The sequence below is a fragment of the Pan troglodytes genome, chromosome X (assembly GCF_028858775.2).
Source record: "Pan troglodytes isolate AG18354 chromosome X, NHGRI_mPanTro3-v2.0_pri, whole genome shotgun sequence".
NCBI classification, from domain to species: Eukaryota; Metazoa; Chordata; class Mammalia; order Primates; family Hominidae; genus Pan; species Pan troglodytes.
Window position 1 is genome coordinate 29,972,643 of NC_072421.2, and position 20,052 is coordinate 29,992,694.

The 20,052-nt window shown below is 35.5% G+C and overlaps 1 protein-coding gene across 2 annotated transcripts in view; it reads left to right on the top strand.

Moving 5' to 3' along the window:
• The window catches only part of IL1RAPL1 (interleukin 1 receptor accessory protein like 1), a 1,365,259-nt gene that overhangs the window by 807,957 nt on the left and 537,250 nt on the right, over positions 1-20,052 (top strand). For both annotated transcript variants that reach the window (XM_009438881.5, NM_001009038.1), the window contains 2 exons: positions 4,471-4,657; positions 7,375-7,528. In XM_009438881.5, coding sequence (XP_009437156.1) covers positions 4,471-4,657; positions 7,375-7,528 — 341 coding nt within the window. The remainder of the gene's footprint in view (positions 1-4,470; positions 4,658-7,374; positions 7,529-20,052) is intronic.

Below are 20,052 nucleotides of genomic sequence, written 5' to 3' on the forward strand. Positions count from 1 at the left end.
TCATCTATAGGTATATAGCGTCTATGTGTGCTAACCCAGCACCAATTGCCTCCCTTAGCTTATAGAAGAGACCAGTGAATTAGAAGTTAGGAGATGTGAGTTCTAACCCCATTTCTACCACTAATTAGATAATAGAATTCGAAAAACTCATTGACTTCTTTCAGCATTGCGTCCCTTTGCTGTAACGTAGAAGACATTGAAAGAAGTAACTTTATGTTAGTTGTTTCTCCAATATGTTGTGTGTGTACCTGGTGTGGACCTCACGGTCACCCTTGCCAGAGACAACTAGATTTTTTTTTAAGTCTATACTAATATTCTTTCTTCACTAGAAAGGATAGTGGGGTGTTTACTCTCAGTTGTAAATAACTCTGTTTTCTCTGCCTGCATGCATGTCCTGTCTCTCTAGCCATTTTATAAATACTGAAACCAGTAATCATGATTTAAGTTTTTGTGTAGACTGCAGCCCATCTGTTATAAACAATAAAAGCTGAGTAAATATGTGCTAATGGTTTTACCATAAGTCCTGTAGGAGCATTCTCTTTACCCCATTTACCCCATTCCACGTTATTTCCCTGACAGCAGAGAACCATAGCAGTTATGTCGCGAGTTTGATGATGGTGGAATGTACTCTTTGCTTTGAGAGTGTGTAAATTCCCCTCAGGGGTGTCATATGTTTATTAATGTGTCACAAGTTGCTTGCTTCCTGTTAGCTCTTCTCAGTAAATAGGACTATAGCATTCGTTGGATACTACTTTATTTTTAGCTTTTTAAATCACCTCCTGATGAACAGAAACAGTAAACAAGTATTAAACATCGAAAGTAATTTGAAAATAGTGCCATCCTGGAGAGTCTGGAGTTCCAGACATTACCAGACACTCATCTCACAGAGCTGAAGGAGAAGTTAGGAAAATAAGAATACCTAAGTGATGCTCCTCTGGAGCCACTTTCTGAAGATTAGGGGACATTTGCATTTAAAGAAGAGAAAGAGGTGATGGCTGTGGTAGGGAGTCCATATTTAATTCAACTTTAGTCATTCTTATTCAACCCACTCATATATTTCAAATGAAAAGTATAAGGACTTATCTGGATTTTTAAGCTTCACACTAATTAGACACCAAAGAACTGAAGGCCTCATCATGGTAGTATTTTCTAATTTGTTAAACAAACACTGTGCGACTGTACTGCAAAATGGAAGTATAAAGAAACTGGGAATGAAGGAGGCGGTGCCGATAATAAGATCTAACGCTTACTGAGTGTTCACTGGAAGACAGGCAATGTTCTAAGCTCTTTATGAGTTTTATTGTATTCGTTTCCCACAGCAGCCTATGGAGTCTTTGGTATTACTTTCACCTTATCCTAATAAGGAAATGAAAGCCAAAGGAGCCAAGTAACTTTCCCTAGTTTTCTGTTTTTTGAGACGGAGTCTCGCTCTGTCGCCCAGGCTGGAGTGCAGTCTCGCGATCTCGGCTCACTGCAAGCTCCGCCTCCCGGGTTCACGCCATTCTCCTGCCTCAGCCTCTCGAGTAGCTGGGACTACAGGCGCCCGCCACCACGCCCGGCTAATATTTTGTATTTTTAGTGGAGACGGGGTTTCCCCATGTTAGCCAGGATGATCTCGATCTCCTGACCCCGTGATCCACCCACCTCGGCCTCCCAAAGTGCTGGGATTACAGGCGTGAGCCACGGCGCCCTGCCAACTTTCCCTAGTTCTCAAAAATAATGAGTGATTGAGCTTGAGTGAGTGATTGAGATTGAACCCATGAGGTTGGGCTTTGGAGGCTTGCTCTTCACTTGACCCTGCCTCTCTCTCTCTCTCTCTGTATATGAATGTCTCGTATTCCATACAAAGAGATATAGTACAACAGACAAACAAAAGTAATCAATAGTTTGAGGAGAAAGGAAACCTAAGACTCTTGTGTCTAAACGATTTATGTGGAAGTTTCAAAATTATGATGCACAGATTTACTTTCCTTAAAAGGCCTTTCTGTTTTTTTTTTTTTTTTTTTTTTTTTTTTAATTCTGTGTTCTACAAATCTGTATCATTCCAAAACCTAAGTATTTTCTTAAGGCATATTTGAATGTGCCCTAAAATAGTTAATAGGTTAATGTAGATAATTTTTTTCTGAAAAAATAATCTTATAATGAGCCTAGAAAGAGCATGCTCCAGTCAGCACTGGAGTAAAATTAATAAATAATGCATGAGCAGTATTGCTGGCAAACCCAAAGAGGGATATCTTTTTCACTTGGGTGTGAAGCTCAAGCTAAAATTTAACACACTCTTTTCTCTCAAAGCTGTTTCTTTTTCAGTGTTTTTTATGCTGAAAGATTGACTCTACATTTCATATACTCAACTGAGAAAAATTCTTGATCATCTTGGTTGCCTCTCTCTTTCCTTTGCTTCCTCACTGTTACATTGATTCAGTGTCTTAAGTATATTTTGAACATGATCCCTCTTTTCTGTCCCAATGTGTATTGCTTTCACTGGGGCTTCCATTTGTTTCTGAATGAATGCAGTTGCTTTCTAATTTGTCTCATTGCATTTATTCTTCCTTACAGTCAAACCCATTTTTCTCATTATAATCAGAAAAACCTTTCTAAGATCCAAATTTCATCATTCCTTAACATAAAGTTTAAACTCTTTGAAGTGGCTTATGTGACTTTCAGTCTTGCTTCTGTGCATTTGTTCAGTCTCAAGTCCTTTATACTCCAGTCACTCCACATTATTTGCAATTACTTAAACACAGTAAGTTGTTTTATGCCTTCCAGGCTTTGTGCAAACCGTTACCTCAGATAACCCTTCTTAAAATTGCCAAATTCTTATTCAGTCTCTAAGATAGTTCAAGTATCATCATTTATGGAGCCTTCTTGTTTCTTTCTTTGATACCACTGTGGTAGTTCATATCTCTTTGTAGTAATTATCATATTGAATTTCAGCTGTTTATTTCCCTATCTCTTTCCCTGGATTGTGAGGGCCTGAGGACAGGGAATATGCCTTATTCTAGCAAAATTCCTGAACACACACGCTCAGGACTTTTTTCAAGCTTCTGATTAACTTTGTTTAATGGCTAATTATTTCACCTATTAAGTATCTTTCATCTAATTGTAGGCTAGGTATTATAGGAAGCTAGAGATGTCTACATTCAATAAAGAACCATCTAATTTTGTGGAAATATTCTTTGTTACCAGATATAAAGCCTAATAACCTACCTATCTATTTTCTGGACATTCTCACTGTGTCATATGAGCATTAAACAAAAGCAAGAATCTAAATAAGGGAGCTGCTTAAATGTCAAAGCATTAGCTGAATAAGGAGGAGGACTTAAGAGATGTTGTGCATGTGTACAGATGCAAAGAGGAACCAGCAGTATCACGGAGCACCTATGACAGGCCAAGCAGATTTCTATCCAGTATCCTTTTTAATGCTCAGACAAGTGCTGGCTCTCCCATGAGTCCCAGCTGAGACTCAAAGGAGTTAAATAAATTGCCCAGTTTTGTAGAGATGGTAAGCAGTGAGACTCAAATACAGGAATTTGATGTCCATGTACATGAATAAGCAGTTGGGCACTTATTTACCAAATGGGAAGTTCTAAAGCAAACTTTGAATTCAGTATTTTATTCCTCTCTTTCTTCTCATTAGCCAGCACCATGCCTGACACATTATCAGTGTTCATTGAATGTCCTAAGACTTAAAAAGCAAGTAGAAGTAGTGCAATTTACCCAAAAAACTTCACTTGGTCTCAACCCTTCCAAAAGATTTCTGCACAGGATTTATAGCCTCACTTATTCCAAGTTATAAACTTGATTTAAGTACCAGGAAGAAAAAAAGAGATGCTTATTTAATGACCCGATTCTGTAGAATCTGTCTATCAGGATGGGGTTGTTCTTATGTAACACAGTAGAATGCTTAGCTCTGACAACCTGGACTCTAGGTTCCAACCCAAGTAGATATGGGTCGATAAAGATAGTAACTTTGCAATACTTTTATCCAAGAACGTGTTCTGCCCAGACTCAGTAACTACTCGTCTTAGCAAGACAACCAATACTGTAAGAGTATGCAGCATTATTCCTGAACCTCACTGTGATTAATAGGCTAGTTACACTTTTCTACTTCTATTGAATTTGCCAATTTTAGCATAAGCCCAGGCTTGACTTTATTCTGGACCTAAATCTTCCTTTATTTGTTTTTTCTAGGTACAAAATATCTATTAAACATTTTAAAACTTAACCTGAATGTAAAACAAAACTTTTTCTCTGGCAAATAAAAACAAATAAATATACATTTAGCTTCACAAGAGCAAGTATTGTTTAGTTGGGTAGCAAGAGAGAACCCTGTGGAATAAGTCAAGATACCATAAAATTAGTTAAACAATGAAGTTTTTGCTTCTCTTTTAAGTGAATTAAATACACTGCCTTGGCAGCACTTGCTTTTTGTTCACACCAGGTCACTGTATTTATTCTGCTTTGTTACAGAAACTCCACTTACTGTATGAAAGTATCCATCTCGCTGACAGTGGGTGAAAATGACACTGGACTCTGCTATAATTCCAAGATGAAGTATTTTGAAAAAGCTGAACTTAGCAAAAGCAAGGAAATTTCATGCCGTGACATAGAGGATTTTCTACTGCCAACCAGAGAACCTGAAATCCTTTGGTACAAGGTATGGACTGCGGGTGGTTCTATTTCCTGTTAACAAATTAATGGTGCCTTATATTCTGGGGCAAATTGGATAGAAAACTTAGATGGGTGTGATATAGTTTAGCTTTGCCTTCCTAGAATAATATAGCAAGTTGTACTGGTCATTATATGTTTTTTAACCAATGGCTTTAGTAAATTCTAGTCAATGTTTGTATTGGTAATCCACTGTAATAAGCTGTTGTGTTTATGTTTATATTTTATTTCCATGGACAGTTCTTTCAAGTCTATTATGGTCTGGGTTGATAATTTCAGGAACTAAATTACCTTGAACCTTCTTTTCAGGGTTCTTCACATTAGCATTTCAAAGTGTCCCCAAACAAAAGGAAAAAGGACTGATTTTTTTCCAGGATAAAATCGTATACTAGTTTTTCATGGAATGTTCTGTTTAATGGACATAATTTTGTCCATATTCTAATCTTTTTCATGTATAAACATAAACATTTTAAAGAAATAACATCTGAGGAAATTTTATGACACCAGAAATATAATATTAAAGTAACTTTCTTCCAAAACCAGATGAAACTGTAAACTTAAACAGAATAATCCAACCTCTGACTTTCCTATCACCATCGTTGATGTTTACTGATATTCCAGATTTGAACATAATTTTAAGCTTGTTTATACAATAAAAGAAATTTTTGTTATTGAATGTACTCAAAAAATAAAGTATAGATGCTGTGAACATTCCTCCAGAATATTTTGTACATAGTTTAAAGAATCCTTATGTAACATTTGCTTTGTCTAACTCACTGGAAGTAGGACTTTAGAAACTGGGCCTCTTTGTAACTAGATCCACAAATGTCAGTATACAGAATGTGAGCCCTCATGACAGACTGAAGATGAATTCAAAAACTGTTAGAAATAAAACAAGAAACAAACCTTTAACAATTTTAAAAAAAGATTTTTCCAAAACAGCAATGCTCTTTCCTAAGTAAGACTTACTTTTGATTCTTGATAATGTGAAATTGTGGGTTCAGAACATCAAGGGAACTGTTGGAAGATTTTTATACTTGTCCCTTGCTTGATTTTCAATCCTAGACCATGTTAAATGGAACTCAAATATTAGTCCTGCTGGTTTCTGTTACTGTGGGAATGAATTTTCTTTTTCTCTTTTTTTAATTGTTGGAGTATTTCTTATCCTTAACCACCCTCACATCTCAAACCACCCTGTGGTTTGTCTGACTTCCACAGGCAGATTCTGAGGCAAGCCCTGATGATTGCTTCAAGGGGGAGTGGTATTAGGGGAATTTGACCCAAAGTCTCCAAATAAACCCTTTTTTTTCTTAGTACTCATGTGTGACATCAGCTTCTAAATATGCAGTGTCTTTGTTGTTCACTAATAAGTTTATTTTAAGAGTTGTGTTTCTTTTCTCACCTTTTGCAAAGAGCATCTTAAAATTTGCTGAAAGATGAGAGACTACACACACACACAGTGTAAAAAGTGGCTGGTCCTTTAGTCATATTTCCAACATTGCCACAGTAATTTTGACCTTAAGCTATGCAGACTAGTGAAGTGGTGGGTGGGGATGCAGTATATGTGGTATTTAAAAGTCATAACATTTCAGATTATTTTTCCATAGTCAAAGATTAGCCCCTGTAGTCTAAATAGCAGAGATTTAAGGGCTACTTCTATAGTGGAATACTATAAAATAATTAATCTGGCTAAATGTAGATGTCACACATTCAGTGGAAAATTTATGCAATTACCACAAGTCATGCAACTAATATGGCATATACAGTGTATATTTTGGTCAGAAATAACACGAAAATTGCCCCCAATTACACAAAGGCATTGAGCCACATAAAATAATGTTCTGCAAAAATTTGATTTGGCAATACAATTTTTTAGAAATAATATTACCCCTGAAGAATGTCAAATGTTTTAAAGCTATTTTATCCTCGTTCCATTGATTTCAAATCTGGCTAGAGGAAATTGACTTCTGTTTTGGCAAAAACAGAAATCTCCTGAGCCAACATCATTATTATTCAAAGCTTAATTCAGAGACCATAATTTGCTAAGTCTATTAACAATGAAAACAGATATTTATGGAACTCTAAAGACCTTGCATATAAATGTTGATTGTTTCTTTCATGGATTATAGCATGCATACACTATGAAGAGATTTAATTTTTACTAAATGCAAAACTAAAATGTGTCAAATATTGAAATAGAATTCAGGTGCAATCATTGAACGGTGCAATCTTTTGTACGGCAAATTTTCTGCTTTCCAGTAAAATAATATGGTTTGCATTTTATGTTATCAATTTCAATATGGTTGATTTCACAATCATGAAATGTGAAATATTTGTTTCCAAAATGATGTCACGGATAGTCTTAGCATACATCTCTATTCTTATATCTAATAAATCAATACATATCTGGTTTAGATATACTAATCTTAGAAGTTAATTGACTTTTCCAAAAAAATAATCTTCAGATTGAAGTATTCATTGGTTCAAAAATGTATAATTAATGACCAGTGCAACTTGCCATATTATTCTAGGAAGCAAATTGATTTCCCAGAGATTTTGAGAAGAAATGAAATTATTTAGCATTAGTTTCAAACTTTTTAGTCCCTTTAAAATGCAATTTTAAAAGCTTTTGTTTTAGTTACTTAAAACTGTTCTATATTTTTCCATTACTATATGTACTACCCAAATTGTATGTTCTTCATATAGGAATGCAGGACAAAAACATGGAGGCCAAGTATTGTATTCAAAAGAGATACTCTGCTTATAAGAGAAGTCAGAGAAGATGACATTGGAAATTATACCTGTGAATTAAAATATGGAGGCTTTGTTGTGAGAAGAACTACTGAATTAACTGTTACAGGTAATCACAGTCTTCAATATTTCACTTGCAAGTGATGAAACTACTATTTTAAGTTAGTTTTTATGCTACACATTGATATTTTTAATCTCTAAAGAATTACATAATCAAATGCTAAGTGGATTCCTATAGGTGAAATTTATTCCTCCTTGCTTTTGAATCATCTTCCACTGAAGTCCATTCAGAAGGCTAGAGACAATATGTTTAGGGAGTTATAGAAATGTTAACTTTCGGGCCGGGCACCGTGGCTCATGCCTGTAATCCCAGCACTTTGGGAGGCCAAGGTGGGCGAATCACGAGGTCAGGGGTTCAAGACCAGCCTGGCCAGCATGGTGAAACCCTGTGTCTACTAAAAATACAAAAATTAGCCAGGCGTGGTGGTGGGCGCCTGTAATCCCAGCTACTTGGGAGGCTGAGGCAGGAGAATCACTCGAACCGGGGAGGCAGAGGTTGCAGTGAGCTGAGATCGTGCCATTGCACTCCAGCCTGGGGGACAAGAGCAAGACGAAGTCTCAGAAAAAAAAAAAAAAAAGAAATGTTAGCTTTTGAAAGTACTTGAAATAAAAATGAGTTTATGATTTCCAAAAATTATGCTTATATTTTATAATGGTATCATTTTTGGAAACATTTCCTAGAGTGGCTAAATAGAATATATGAAATCTACCTCTGTCTTCCTGTCTTGCTCCAACTTAGAAAAGTCACTTTTCCTTTTTACTTATTTATCACTCTATCAATCTGACATACATGTCCTCATGAACTTGAAAATAGCATAACTTCAGGTGCAGTCATTGAATAATTATGTGAGATGTGATGCATAGAGTCATTTTCATAGCTGGTTGCTAAGGTGGAAGGACATGAGGACAAGATTCAGAACACTACCTGTAATCATGAATCTACAACTCACTAGTCACATAGGTTGGTGGAGTTGCCACAGCCTTCAGCATATTAGTTTCTTCACGTATAAAATGGTGTTGATAAAATTTGCTGTTCTTATTTCATAGGGTTTTTGCAAGGATCAAATGAAGTAAGGTAATATGTATGACATAAATTTGCAAAATGCAGAATTATATCCAAATGTGCATAATTTTTGTCCATGAAAATTGCATTCATACATTTTTTTTCTTTATAGTGCATTTCTTACAAGGTGGTTTCATGAGAAAAGTGGGGATAATAAGAGCAACATTCAGAAATTAAAAATATTATTCTCGTATTCTTATTGAGAGATTCTTCTTGGTGACTTTTGTGTATGATCATACTTGTAAAACTTATATAGAAAAGCATAAAAAGGACATTAGCTGTTTTAAATTAAACAGTTTTATTTGTTCACTGGTCCACTTAAAATTAGTTTTCCCTGTATATGAAAAGTGTTTTGTGGTGGTCACCTACATCTTATAATAATTTATTTCTTTTAAGGTATCTGGCTATACTTGAGTTTCTATACAATCAATTTTGAAATTTGTTTTTCATCTGTTACTTAATTTTTTCCTTTAATCTCTACTGAAGTGGTTTTTCAACCAGTAGTATTGGGGCAAAGGAATTTAAAAATATAAAGTAAAGCAATCTATCCTGAATAGAAAATAGAATGCACTTCTAGTCTTTATTCTTCAGAGTGGAGAACTCATCTTTAGTAAGCACCTCTTTCCCCTTTCTAGAAATGCTAGGATTCTAAACCAGTACCTAGTATGAGACAATTGGAGCACAGTATCATGGATACTGAACACTGGGCTCTGAATGGTAAAACAGCTTGTATAAGACTCTTTTATAGAACCAAAAATAGAACTCTTTATATCCTAAATGCTTTCCAGGGCAACCGTACTTTCCTAAACTTCATTTGTCCCAAAATATCTTCTTTTCTTTATATAAAAACAAAGAGTAATTGAGTCTTGATATTCAAGAGGAAGATAAAGTTTTAATGAAAGTTTTCATTCCACTTATTATCATAAGTATTTCTATCATATGTAGTCTTACCTGAGACAATGATTTGGGCAAATAAATTATGAACCAGTTTGACTGGATGTGAAATTTTGGGTTAATGTAGAGCTACATGCCCTAGAATTAAGAACAGTATATACTAAAATGCATTTTAGGTATTAACAACAAGTCTACTGGGAAGATATATTTATGTATAACATTGTTTTAAATGGTGTGACACTATAGCACATTTACTGTGGGGCCAAATTAAAGAGCAATTCTTAAAACCCAAATTATATTCCTCAGTTAAAGCAACAAACATGGGCAGTATCTGAATGATAAGGAATCACTGTTTTTTATCTTGGTTTTCTGCACATCATTATCATATTTTACTTAATGAAAATATTATGGAAAACATAATATTATTTGGTTTTAGTGGAATTTGAAGTTTGTTATAATGTCACTTTAAAAAAAAAAAAAGAGGAATCCTATATGTAAAAAGGAAATTTCTGGCCGAAGGAAGTGGCTAAATGTGCAGGCAGCATAGTGAGCTTTTATGGGTGATCGATCCTTCCCTTATTGAAAATGTATATCCTTAGCTAAGTGAAGTACTGGTTCAACAAAACAGATCACAGTGAAAGGAATTATAAACCTGTCCAGCACTTTTGGTATTTTAAACATCTTTTTTTTTTTCTTTGGGAAACAGTTTCTCTCTTGTTGCCTAGGCTAGAGTGCAGTGGTGCAATCTTGGCTCACTGCAACCTCTGCCTCCCAGGTTCAAGAGATTCTCCTGCCTCAGCCTCCCGAGTAGCTGGGATTATAGGCCCGTGCCACCATGCCCAGCTAATTTTTGTATTTTTAGTAGAGACCGGGTTTAACCATGTTGGCCAGGCTGGTGTCAAACTCCTGAAACATTGTCAATTTTTTTCTTTTAAATTAAAGATGTTACGGCACCATCTCTAGCCTCTATCTTTTATTAGCTTTACCCACATTGAAGTTCTTACTCCAAATGTCCTCCCTCTGAACTCTTATTCATGGTTTTCTCCCTCTGGAAGGTTTTTTTTCTTCTCCTTTGTCACATCCCTGATTCTCACCCTTTCTTCAAGGCACAGCTAAAATGTTATCCCCTTGTTGAGGCACGTACTCCATGCATCCACAGCACTTTTAGCATCTCTATTGCAGCACTTACCTCATTGCATCAAACTATTTAATGACACTCCCGTATTTTCATAAGAATGTGAGCAACTTAGAGTCAAGGGCAATGTCTTTTATTTTTTAAATAAGCATTTGATTTTAGAACAGTTTTAGATTTACAGAAAAAATATAGTAGAAATCCCATATAGCCTGCATTCAGTTCCCCCTGTTATTCACGTCTAATATTAATATGGTATATTCGTTAGAGTTAATGAACTGATTTTGGCACATTATTATTAAATAAAGTCCGTAGTTTATTTAGATTTCTATGCTTTTTACCTGATGTCCTTGTTTCTGTTCCAGGATCCCATCTAGAATAGCACATAACATTTAGTTGTTATGTCTCCTTAAGATACTCTTGGTTGTGACTGTTTTACATTTTTTTTTTATTTTTGATGACCTTTACAATTTTGAGGAGTATTTTGTCGAATGTCCTATATTTGGGATTTTTCTGAGATTTTTTCATGATTAGACGAGGGTTATAGGTCCTTGGAAGAAAAAACACAGAGGTAAAATCACAACATGTCATATCAGCCTGACTTATCACTGTTGATGTTGATCTTGATCACCTGAGGTAGTATTAGGTAGGTTTTTCCACTGTAAAGTTACTCTCTTCCCCATTTTTATACTGTAGTTTTTGTCATCCATGCTATATGTCATCCATGCTAAAGGAGTGAGAGGTTATGTTCCACCTCTCTGAGAGCAGAATGTCCACATATTTTGTGTGGTATTCTGCTACATGAGATATATGTCTGCTCTCCCACATTTATCTACTTATTCAATTGTTGCTCTATACCAGTTTGGACTTAACAGTTATTTTATACTTTGCTTTATAATCCAGATTACCTTATTTATTTTGTTGCTCAAATTATTACAGTTTTGGTCATTAAGAGCTCTTTTAGTTGGCTCCTTTGTCCCTGTGACATACTCATATTGGGGTGTGTGTGTGTGTGTGTGTGTGTGTGTGTGTGTGTGTGTGTGTGTGTGTGTGTATGTTTGAGTACTTTCCTACTTTCTGGCCCTTTAAGATGCTCTAAGCTCATCTTGTATATTTCCTGCCCCAGTCCCTACATCAGATATATTTTTTCAAAGATGCCATGTTGCTTTTATTGGAGAATTATACCAAAAATGAATACCTTCATGTTGAGAGTACTCATTGCTACTGGGATATAGTTGTTTTGAAGCTTTTCTAATCGACAAAAAAAGAAAAATGTGTATAGTAACACATAAACATATACACATATCTATAGATATTTATATGTGTAACCACCTGTGTTTATATTAAGTTAAACATGAGTTCATACTGATGTTTCCAACTCTAATTTATTACCATATGGATCGTTTTAGCCTCTTCCCCTACCTTATGTGTAACCTCCCAATCCAGTAGTTAGAAAACTGGTTCTCACCATCTGCCATTCTTTTACTTAATTGTTCACTTCCAGTATAAATGTATAGTGAGATCAGAATTTGTTAACCTGTGCCCATGTGGGAAACAACTTTATCAATTAGAATATGGTGTTTACGTACAATTGTTTTAGCATTTAGCCTTACAGACTTCACTCATTTCCAAAGTTGCTAAGGTCAGCACCTTTCCCCTCACCTGCTTCAGTGAGGTTATCTCACATATTTGTAATATAGTTAGATTGTTTTATCATATTCTGTATTTCCCAGGATCCTCTGACCTCCTGAATTATATTTAAAATTTGCATACATTAAGGTTTTCTCTTTGTGCTGTGAAGTTCTATGAGTTTAAACAAATGCATAGTGTCATGTATTCATAATTAAAAAGTAACAGAATAGTTTCACTGCCCTAAAAAAGACTCTACACTTCATATGTTCAGCCCTTCTTTCTGCCTTCTGAATCCCTGGAAACAACTGATCTTTTTACCATAACTATAGTTTTGCTTTTTCCAGAATGTCATATAATTGAAATCATACAGTTTTTGGCCTTTTCAGACTGGCTTCTTTCACTTAGCAATATGCATTTCCTTCACTCCTTTCTGCCTTCCTTCCTTTTAATTGAGCATTTTATCTCTTCCATTTTTACATCAATTTTCCTTCTTTTTAGATATATATTTTAGTGATAGCCCTGGATATTCCAATTTTAAACTAATCTCAGTCCACCTTCAAAAAACACTATGTAGTACAGATACCTTATTACAGAGTACTCCCAGTTCCTCTCTCCTATCCTTTATGACATTGTTCTCATTCATTTCACTTACCCATATTGTGTAATCACCCAATATATTGTTACTGTTATTTTAAACAAAGTTATCTTTTACATCAATTTAGAATAAGAGAAATAAAATATTTTATTTTACCTTCATTTATTCCTTCTCTGGCACTCTTCTTTATGTAGATCCAAGTTTCTATTCCACACACTTTTCTTCTGCCTGAAAAACTTCCTTTGGCATTTCTTGCAATGAAGGTCCAGTGGTGATGATGTCCCTTAGTTTTCATTTATCAGAGAATGCCTTTATTTATTTTTCCCCTTTGAAAAAGAATTTTGCTGGATATAGAATTTTTTTGTTTGTTTTTTGTTTTGTTTTGTTTTGAGACGGAGTCTTGCTCTGTCGCCCAGGGTGGAGTGCAGTGGCATGATCTCGGCTCACTGCAACCTCTGCTTCCTGGGTTCAAGTAATTCTCCTGCCTCACCCTCCCGAGTAGCTGGGATTACAGACACGTGCCACCATGCCCAGCTAATTTTTGTATTCTTAGTAGAGACGGGGTTTCACCATGTTGGCCAGGATGGTCTTGATATCCTGACCTTGTGATCCGCCCACCTCAGCCTCCCAAAGTGCTGGGATTACAGGCGTGAGCTACCGCGCCCAGTCTGGATGTAGAATTTTTGATTGGTACTTTTTTCGTTTTGTCACTTTCAATATGCCACTCCACTCTTTTATTGCTTGCATGGTTTTTGATGAGATGTTCACTCTGATACTTATCTCTGTGCCTGTATAGATATGATATTTTCTCTGTGTTCTTTCAAGATTGTCTGTGTTTTTTTTTTTTTTCTGTAGATTGAATATGGTATGCCTAGGTATAGTGATTTTGTTATTTATCCTACTCAGTGTTTTATCAGCTTCCTGGATTTCTGGTTTGATGTCTCTCAATTTTGAAAATTCCATGACCATTATTATTTCAGATATTTATTCTGCTCCATTCTTTTTTTTTCTACTTTTGATATTCCGACTATACATATATTATGCCTTTTGAAATTATCTCACAGTTCTTGGATGTTCTTTTCTGTTTTTATTGTTCATTTTTTCTCTTTGCATGTCAGTTGATAAAGTTCTACTGATCTATTTTCAAGCTCACACATTGTTTCCTGAACTGGTGTCCAGTGTACTGATGAGACCATCAAAGGGCTTCTTCATTTCTGTTACAATGTTTGTTTTTTAAAAACTCTAGCATTTCCTGGCTGGGCACAGTGGCTCACGCCTATAATCCCAGCACTTTGGGAGGCCGAGGTGGGCGGATCACAAAGTCAGGAGATCGAGACCATCCTGGCTAACATGGTGGAACCCTGTCTCTACTAAAAATACAAAAAATTAGCCGGGCGTGGTGGTGGGCACCTGTAGTCCCAGCTACTCGGGAGGCTGAGGCAGGAGAATGGCGTGAACCTGGGAGGCAGAGCTTGCAGTGAGCCGAAATCGCGACACTGCACTCCAGACTGGGTGACAGAGCGAGACTCCGTCTCAAAAAAAAAAAAAGCAAATCTAGCATTTCCTTTCGATTCTTTTTAACATTGCAATCTCTCTTCTTATATTACCCATCTGTTCTATCATGTGATCTATTTTGTCCCATTAGAGCACTTACTATACTAAACATAGTTATTTTAAATTCCCTGTATGATAATTTCAACATCTGTGTCATATCTGAGTCTGGTTGTGATGATTGCTGATGGAGTGTATTGCTCTAACGGCTTCTGCTCCAAGTAAGTAATAGTGATCTCAGCTGTGGCTCTCTGGGATTTACTTGCTCTTCAAATTTTGGGGTGGTTCTTTGCCCTGAAACCTCAGTTCTCAAAAGATTTTAGTTTTCAGGTTTTTTTTTTCAGCTTTTTCTTGGTATAGCAATGGAGTGACAGCTTCTAAGCTATTTACATGTAGAAGCTGAAACCAAAAATGGCAATGTCATTTTCAGTCTGGGGTTCCCAAACTCAATAAGACTCTAGCATAATGTCTGACCTATAGTTGTCACTCAGCAGTTGTGCATTCTTGAGTGAATGAATTCAATATGATTGACACAATCCAATTTAAATCAGTTGCTTTTAAAATGTGTTTATAATTGGCAAAATAATACTCTTGACACTTGAAAAGTGGAGAAAATTATGGAGGAATAATACCCTCCACCCAGATCTCACACTCTACTTTTATTAATATTTAGGTTGGTGCAAACATAATTGCGGTTTTTGCCATAACTTTGCGGGTTTTTGCCCTGGAAAGTAAAGGCAAAAGCCGCAATTACATTTGCACGAGTCTAATACTACCGAGTTTTACATAAACCTTTTCATTTCCTACATTATATTGCGGATTTGTATTGAGATTTAAGTCAAATAACATCAGTTTTCTTATATTGTTAAGTCAAATGCCCACCTGTGGTTGAACTTTTAGGTATGAATACAGTGCTGAGTATTCCTATAGAGATGATTATGTTCATTTTTAACACGTCATCCCAGTGTATGAAGATAGGTTTTATTCTTGATTCTGTCTTACACTATAATAACTTCTCTTTCTTGACAAAAGTCATTACGTTTTTTATTGGAAGATATGTCTGTTTTGAATGGAAACATTGTTTAAAATATTATATTTAAAAGGCTCTGTATAAAGCTGTGTAATATGCTTTTATATTTTTTTCTGGAATGTATTATTTCACCTCTCTTTAGTGAGAGATTTTTATCCTAATAAGAAATACAGAATCCAGTACATATTTTTACTTATTTCTTTTAATAATAACATGTATAACCAAAAAGTGTATAAAATGTAAACAAGTAGCTGCTTAGCATGCTATCAAAAGAACTCAACTAGGCAAAGAAATAGAATACTATAGGCCCCATAGAAGCCCCCATATGCCCTTCTGATTATAAACCCCTTCCTCTCCACTACTGGATAGGTACCTCAGTATGTGAGTTTTAGGGTATTTATTTTCTTGCGTTTTTAAAAATTGTATTAGCTGATAGTGTATGACAAAGCGATATAGCTACATTTTGCCTGGTTTTGAAACTTATAAATTAGGACCCACATGTTGTGTATTCTGTCTGGCTTCTTCAACTCCAAATTTTGTTTCAAATATGCATGTATGTTATTCCATTCATCTGCACTTTATTCATTATTCTTATGCTATGATATTCCATTATATGAAAATCTCAGTTTGTTGATAGACATTAGGGCTTGTTTTAATCTTTTGCTTATGTAAGTAATATTGCCATTAACCGTCTTAGGTACACACATATATACACACAAACACTTACATATTTCCTTGAACATATAAGCAAGCAATTCTGTAGGATTTTTACCTAGGAAAGGATTTGCTTATTAAAAGTATGTATATTTTCAAATTTACTAACTATTGTTTGGGCTAATTTGGGTCATGGGCCTATCCTAACCGAATTGACTGTAGGGAGGAGAGGAGAGGAGAAGTACTCCAAAGAAAGTTGGAGGTGCCAAAATAGGTGGAAATTATTCTAAGGAACATAAAAAGCCATTTTCTACTACTTCTACACATTATGATTTCTTAAAGATTATAAAATGTAATTTGATATGCATAAAATTCTGTTTTGGATTGTGTAACAATTTTCTATACTTCCATATTGTTAAATAAAAATGTGAAAACATTCAACTTTGTATTGATATACATTGCCATATTCTAGGATTCCTTACACTAAACTCTAACTCACATCCAGACTACACTATAACCCTAGTCTTCTGCCAGATATATGTGGGAATGTGGGTATGGGGAAAACGTCATATCCAGAGGTGGTCCATAAGCAATCTAGTGATTCCAAAATAAATTAAATCACCTTGGCTCATCATAAATCCCAACTATGTAGACAAAAAATACAAATATTAGTAATGATACATATTTTTGGATTTGTTAGGTCTAAGAAAAAAATATACACTATATAGGATTTTTTTTAGATGTATTGGTTACATTACATGATATTCATTTTTGCCCATTTAATGCTTATTTCCCCTTCTGGCCAAAACATTTTTCTATTATTTTAAAAAGAAAGATTTAAAACAAAGTAACAACTGTATTTCCATCATAAAGTTTGGAAATGAGTCAGACCAGTTGCAACACCATTTAATTTCTAGGGCCAGATCATAGAATTAAGTAATGGTAAGGGAATACCTTGTTAAAATGTTATGTCAGAAAAAATTTTCCCAAGTAAATTTGAGAGTCAGCAAGCAGAGTGAGGAAGTGAAGAAAGGAAAACTGATTCGAAAAGAAGCAAAAAGAATGAGGTGATTGTTACAAGGATGTGATAGTTTTAGTAGCATTTTTATCCTTTATATAACTTTTTAACAGTTAATACAGCAGAATATTCACACTACTTCCCAATCAACCACAGACTGAATTTACGCTCTCAAAAGGTACATCTTCCTCCTCTTTTAATGGATGAGGAAGCTGAGGCAAAGAAAGGTTAAGTGGCTTTATCAAGGTCACAAAACATCACAGTGACAAATTTAGAAATAAAATTTAATTCCCTGAACCTCAGTCTATGATTTACTCCACTGGATAATTAATAGCAAGGCATTGTAGTGTTCATATTAGCTCTGCTGATCGCTGTGAGAGATTTATATTTTAAGTGCAACGGAAACACATTTAACTGAGACCTCTAATTCTTCTGCCATGGATGTAATTAAGCAGTGTATTTGTGGTCTAGCTTGGGGATGGAGTATTGCTTCTTTTTCTTCCTATTTCTTTCAAAAAATTGCGTATTTTATTTCTCTTTTAAAAAAACTGTTTTTGTTAAATTACTTCATGGATTAAAGTGTGCTTTCACTGACTACAGCCTAACAATAATTGATGAAATTGATAAAAGGGGCAGATCTTTGCAGACTTTACTTTGTATGTTTGCTAACATTCCAGGATCCATACCCACAAAAACCATCATGTATATTATTTTTGACGAACTGACATATACTACATTTCTAGCTGTTTTATAAGTAAATATCTGCCATATTTTTGTAACTCAAATATCATTTAGATTAATTCACACTTTTGAATTAAAAGAGAAAAATGCTCATAAATATGGTGAAACTGAATTTAATCAACTTGACTATCTAATGTTGACTTGAGGTTGAATCCCTAAAACAAAAGAGCTCTTTCATGAGTGGTTTCCAATAACTGTCCTGAAACCACTGACACTCATTACCTTTATTTATTATTTAATCTTAATATACTAAATGGGTTTTTCAAAAATGCATGAATCAAATTAACATTTATTGTTAAGGTGTAGTAAGTTTGAATAAAAACAAGATGTTTTTACTCTTGAGCAGAAAACGTATACATTTTAGAACATATTCATAGCAAGGTTGGAATGTGCCATTTCTGGCCATGGGGAAAACAAGACATCATAAACTTGGATGATTTCCATTAATACAAGAAAAATTAAATATTAATAATTAGAATAGTTAACACCTACTGAGTGTTCACCATGTGCCAGGATCTGTTCTAAATTCTTTTTTTTCTTTTTTTTTTTGAGATGGAGTTTCACTCTTGTTGCCCAGGCTGGAGTACAATGGCACGATATCGGCTCACCACAACCTCCGCCTCCCAGGTTCAAGCGAGTCTCCTGCCTCAGCCTCCCCAGTAGCTGAGATTATAGGCATGTTCCACCATGCCCGGCTAATTTTTTATTTTTAGTAGAGACGGGTTTTCTCCATGTTGGTCAGGCTGGTCTCGAACTCCCAACCTCAGGTGATCCACCCGCCTCGGCCTCCCAAAGTGCTGGGATTACAGGCGTGAGCCACTGTGCCCGGCCTGTTCTAAATTCTCCCACATAACCTCAACTTACTCACCCTTAAAATTTTTTCCAGTGCTCGCCAGGTGCAGTGGCTCACGTCTGTAATCCCAGGACTTTGGGAGGCCGAGGTGGGCAGATCACAAGATCAAGAGATTGAGACCATCCTGGCCAATGTGGTGAAACCCCGTCTCTACCAAAAATACAAAAATTAGCTGGGTGTGGTGGTGCATGCCTGTAGTCCCAGCTACTCAGGAGGCTGAGGCAGGAGAATCGCTTGAAACTGGGAGATGGAGGTTGCAGTGAGCCGAGATCATGCCACTGCACTCTAGCCTGGGCAACAGAGCAAGACTCTGTGTCAAAAAAAAAAAAAAAAATTCCAGTGCTTGCCAAGTACCTAATATTCTTCTAGATTTCATAAATTGCACTTGAAAATAATTCACTATTTTATTTCCCACTTCATATGGATTTTTGAATTTAATAAAAGATGAACATCCATTTCTGGAAAATGCAGTCAATTAGACCTCCATTTGCTGCTCTGAAACACTGAGAAAAATTAGATGAAATAAAATAGAAATACCATTTTAAATGATTAGTTGAGCTTGCAAGAATGTTCTTTTTTAAAAAAAGAAAAATCTCTGGGTCTAATTTTTATTTAGCAGTATTGAAGTACAAAAAAGTTACATAATTCAAATCATAATTTTATGAATATCAAATCACATTTTATAATCTTTAAGAAATCACAAAGTTTAGAAGTAGTAGACATCTGCTGTTTATATTTCCTAGAATATGTTTCACTTCTTTCGACACCTCCCATTTTCTTTGGAGTACCACTCCTCTCTTTCCTTCAGTCCTTTTGGTTGGTAGGCTCTTGGTCAAAAAAATCTCCAGTTTGCTGCTCAAGAAGAATTGACCAGTCTCCAGGAAGGGCCTTAACAGGGTCCTCCTGGTTCAAGACAGCATTTAAAAAATAAAAAGAGACCAGGCTCAGTGGTTCACACCTGTAATACTGGTGCTTTGGGAGGCTGAAGCAGGAGGATTACTTGAGGCTAAGAGTTTGAGACCAGCCTGTGCTATATAGTCAGACATTGAATCCATCCATACATACGTACCTACCTATCTGTATTATATCTTTAAAAATGTCAGGTACTAGAATCCATAAATACAGACTAGAAATTAGCTATGCCTAAAATGATGGGTCACATTTTTAAAAATCTAAAACAATACCAGTATTTTTGATGCCTGTGTGAGAGCATAAATATTAAGAAAGGCAGTTGGTCAGCAGGACTTTCTGCCCCAGTCATATATGCATTTTGATTTCATTCAATTTTCTGGCTGCCCTATTGCTGTTGTTGCCTGACATAGTTCATCAGCCAGAAGTAGTTCTTAATTTTTTCACTGATTTTCTTTGACAGCATTGAATTTCAAGTGTACTGAGAGTGTTTTCATTATA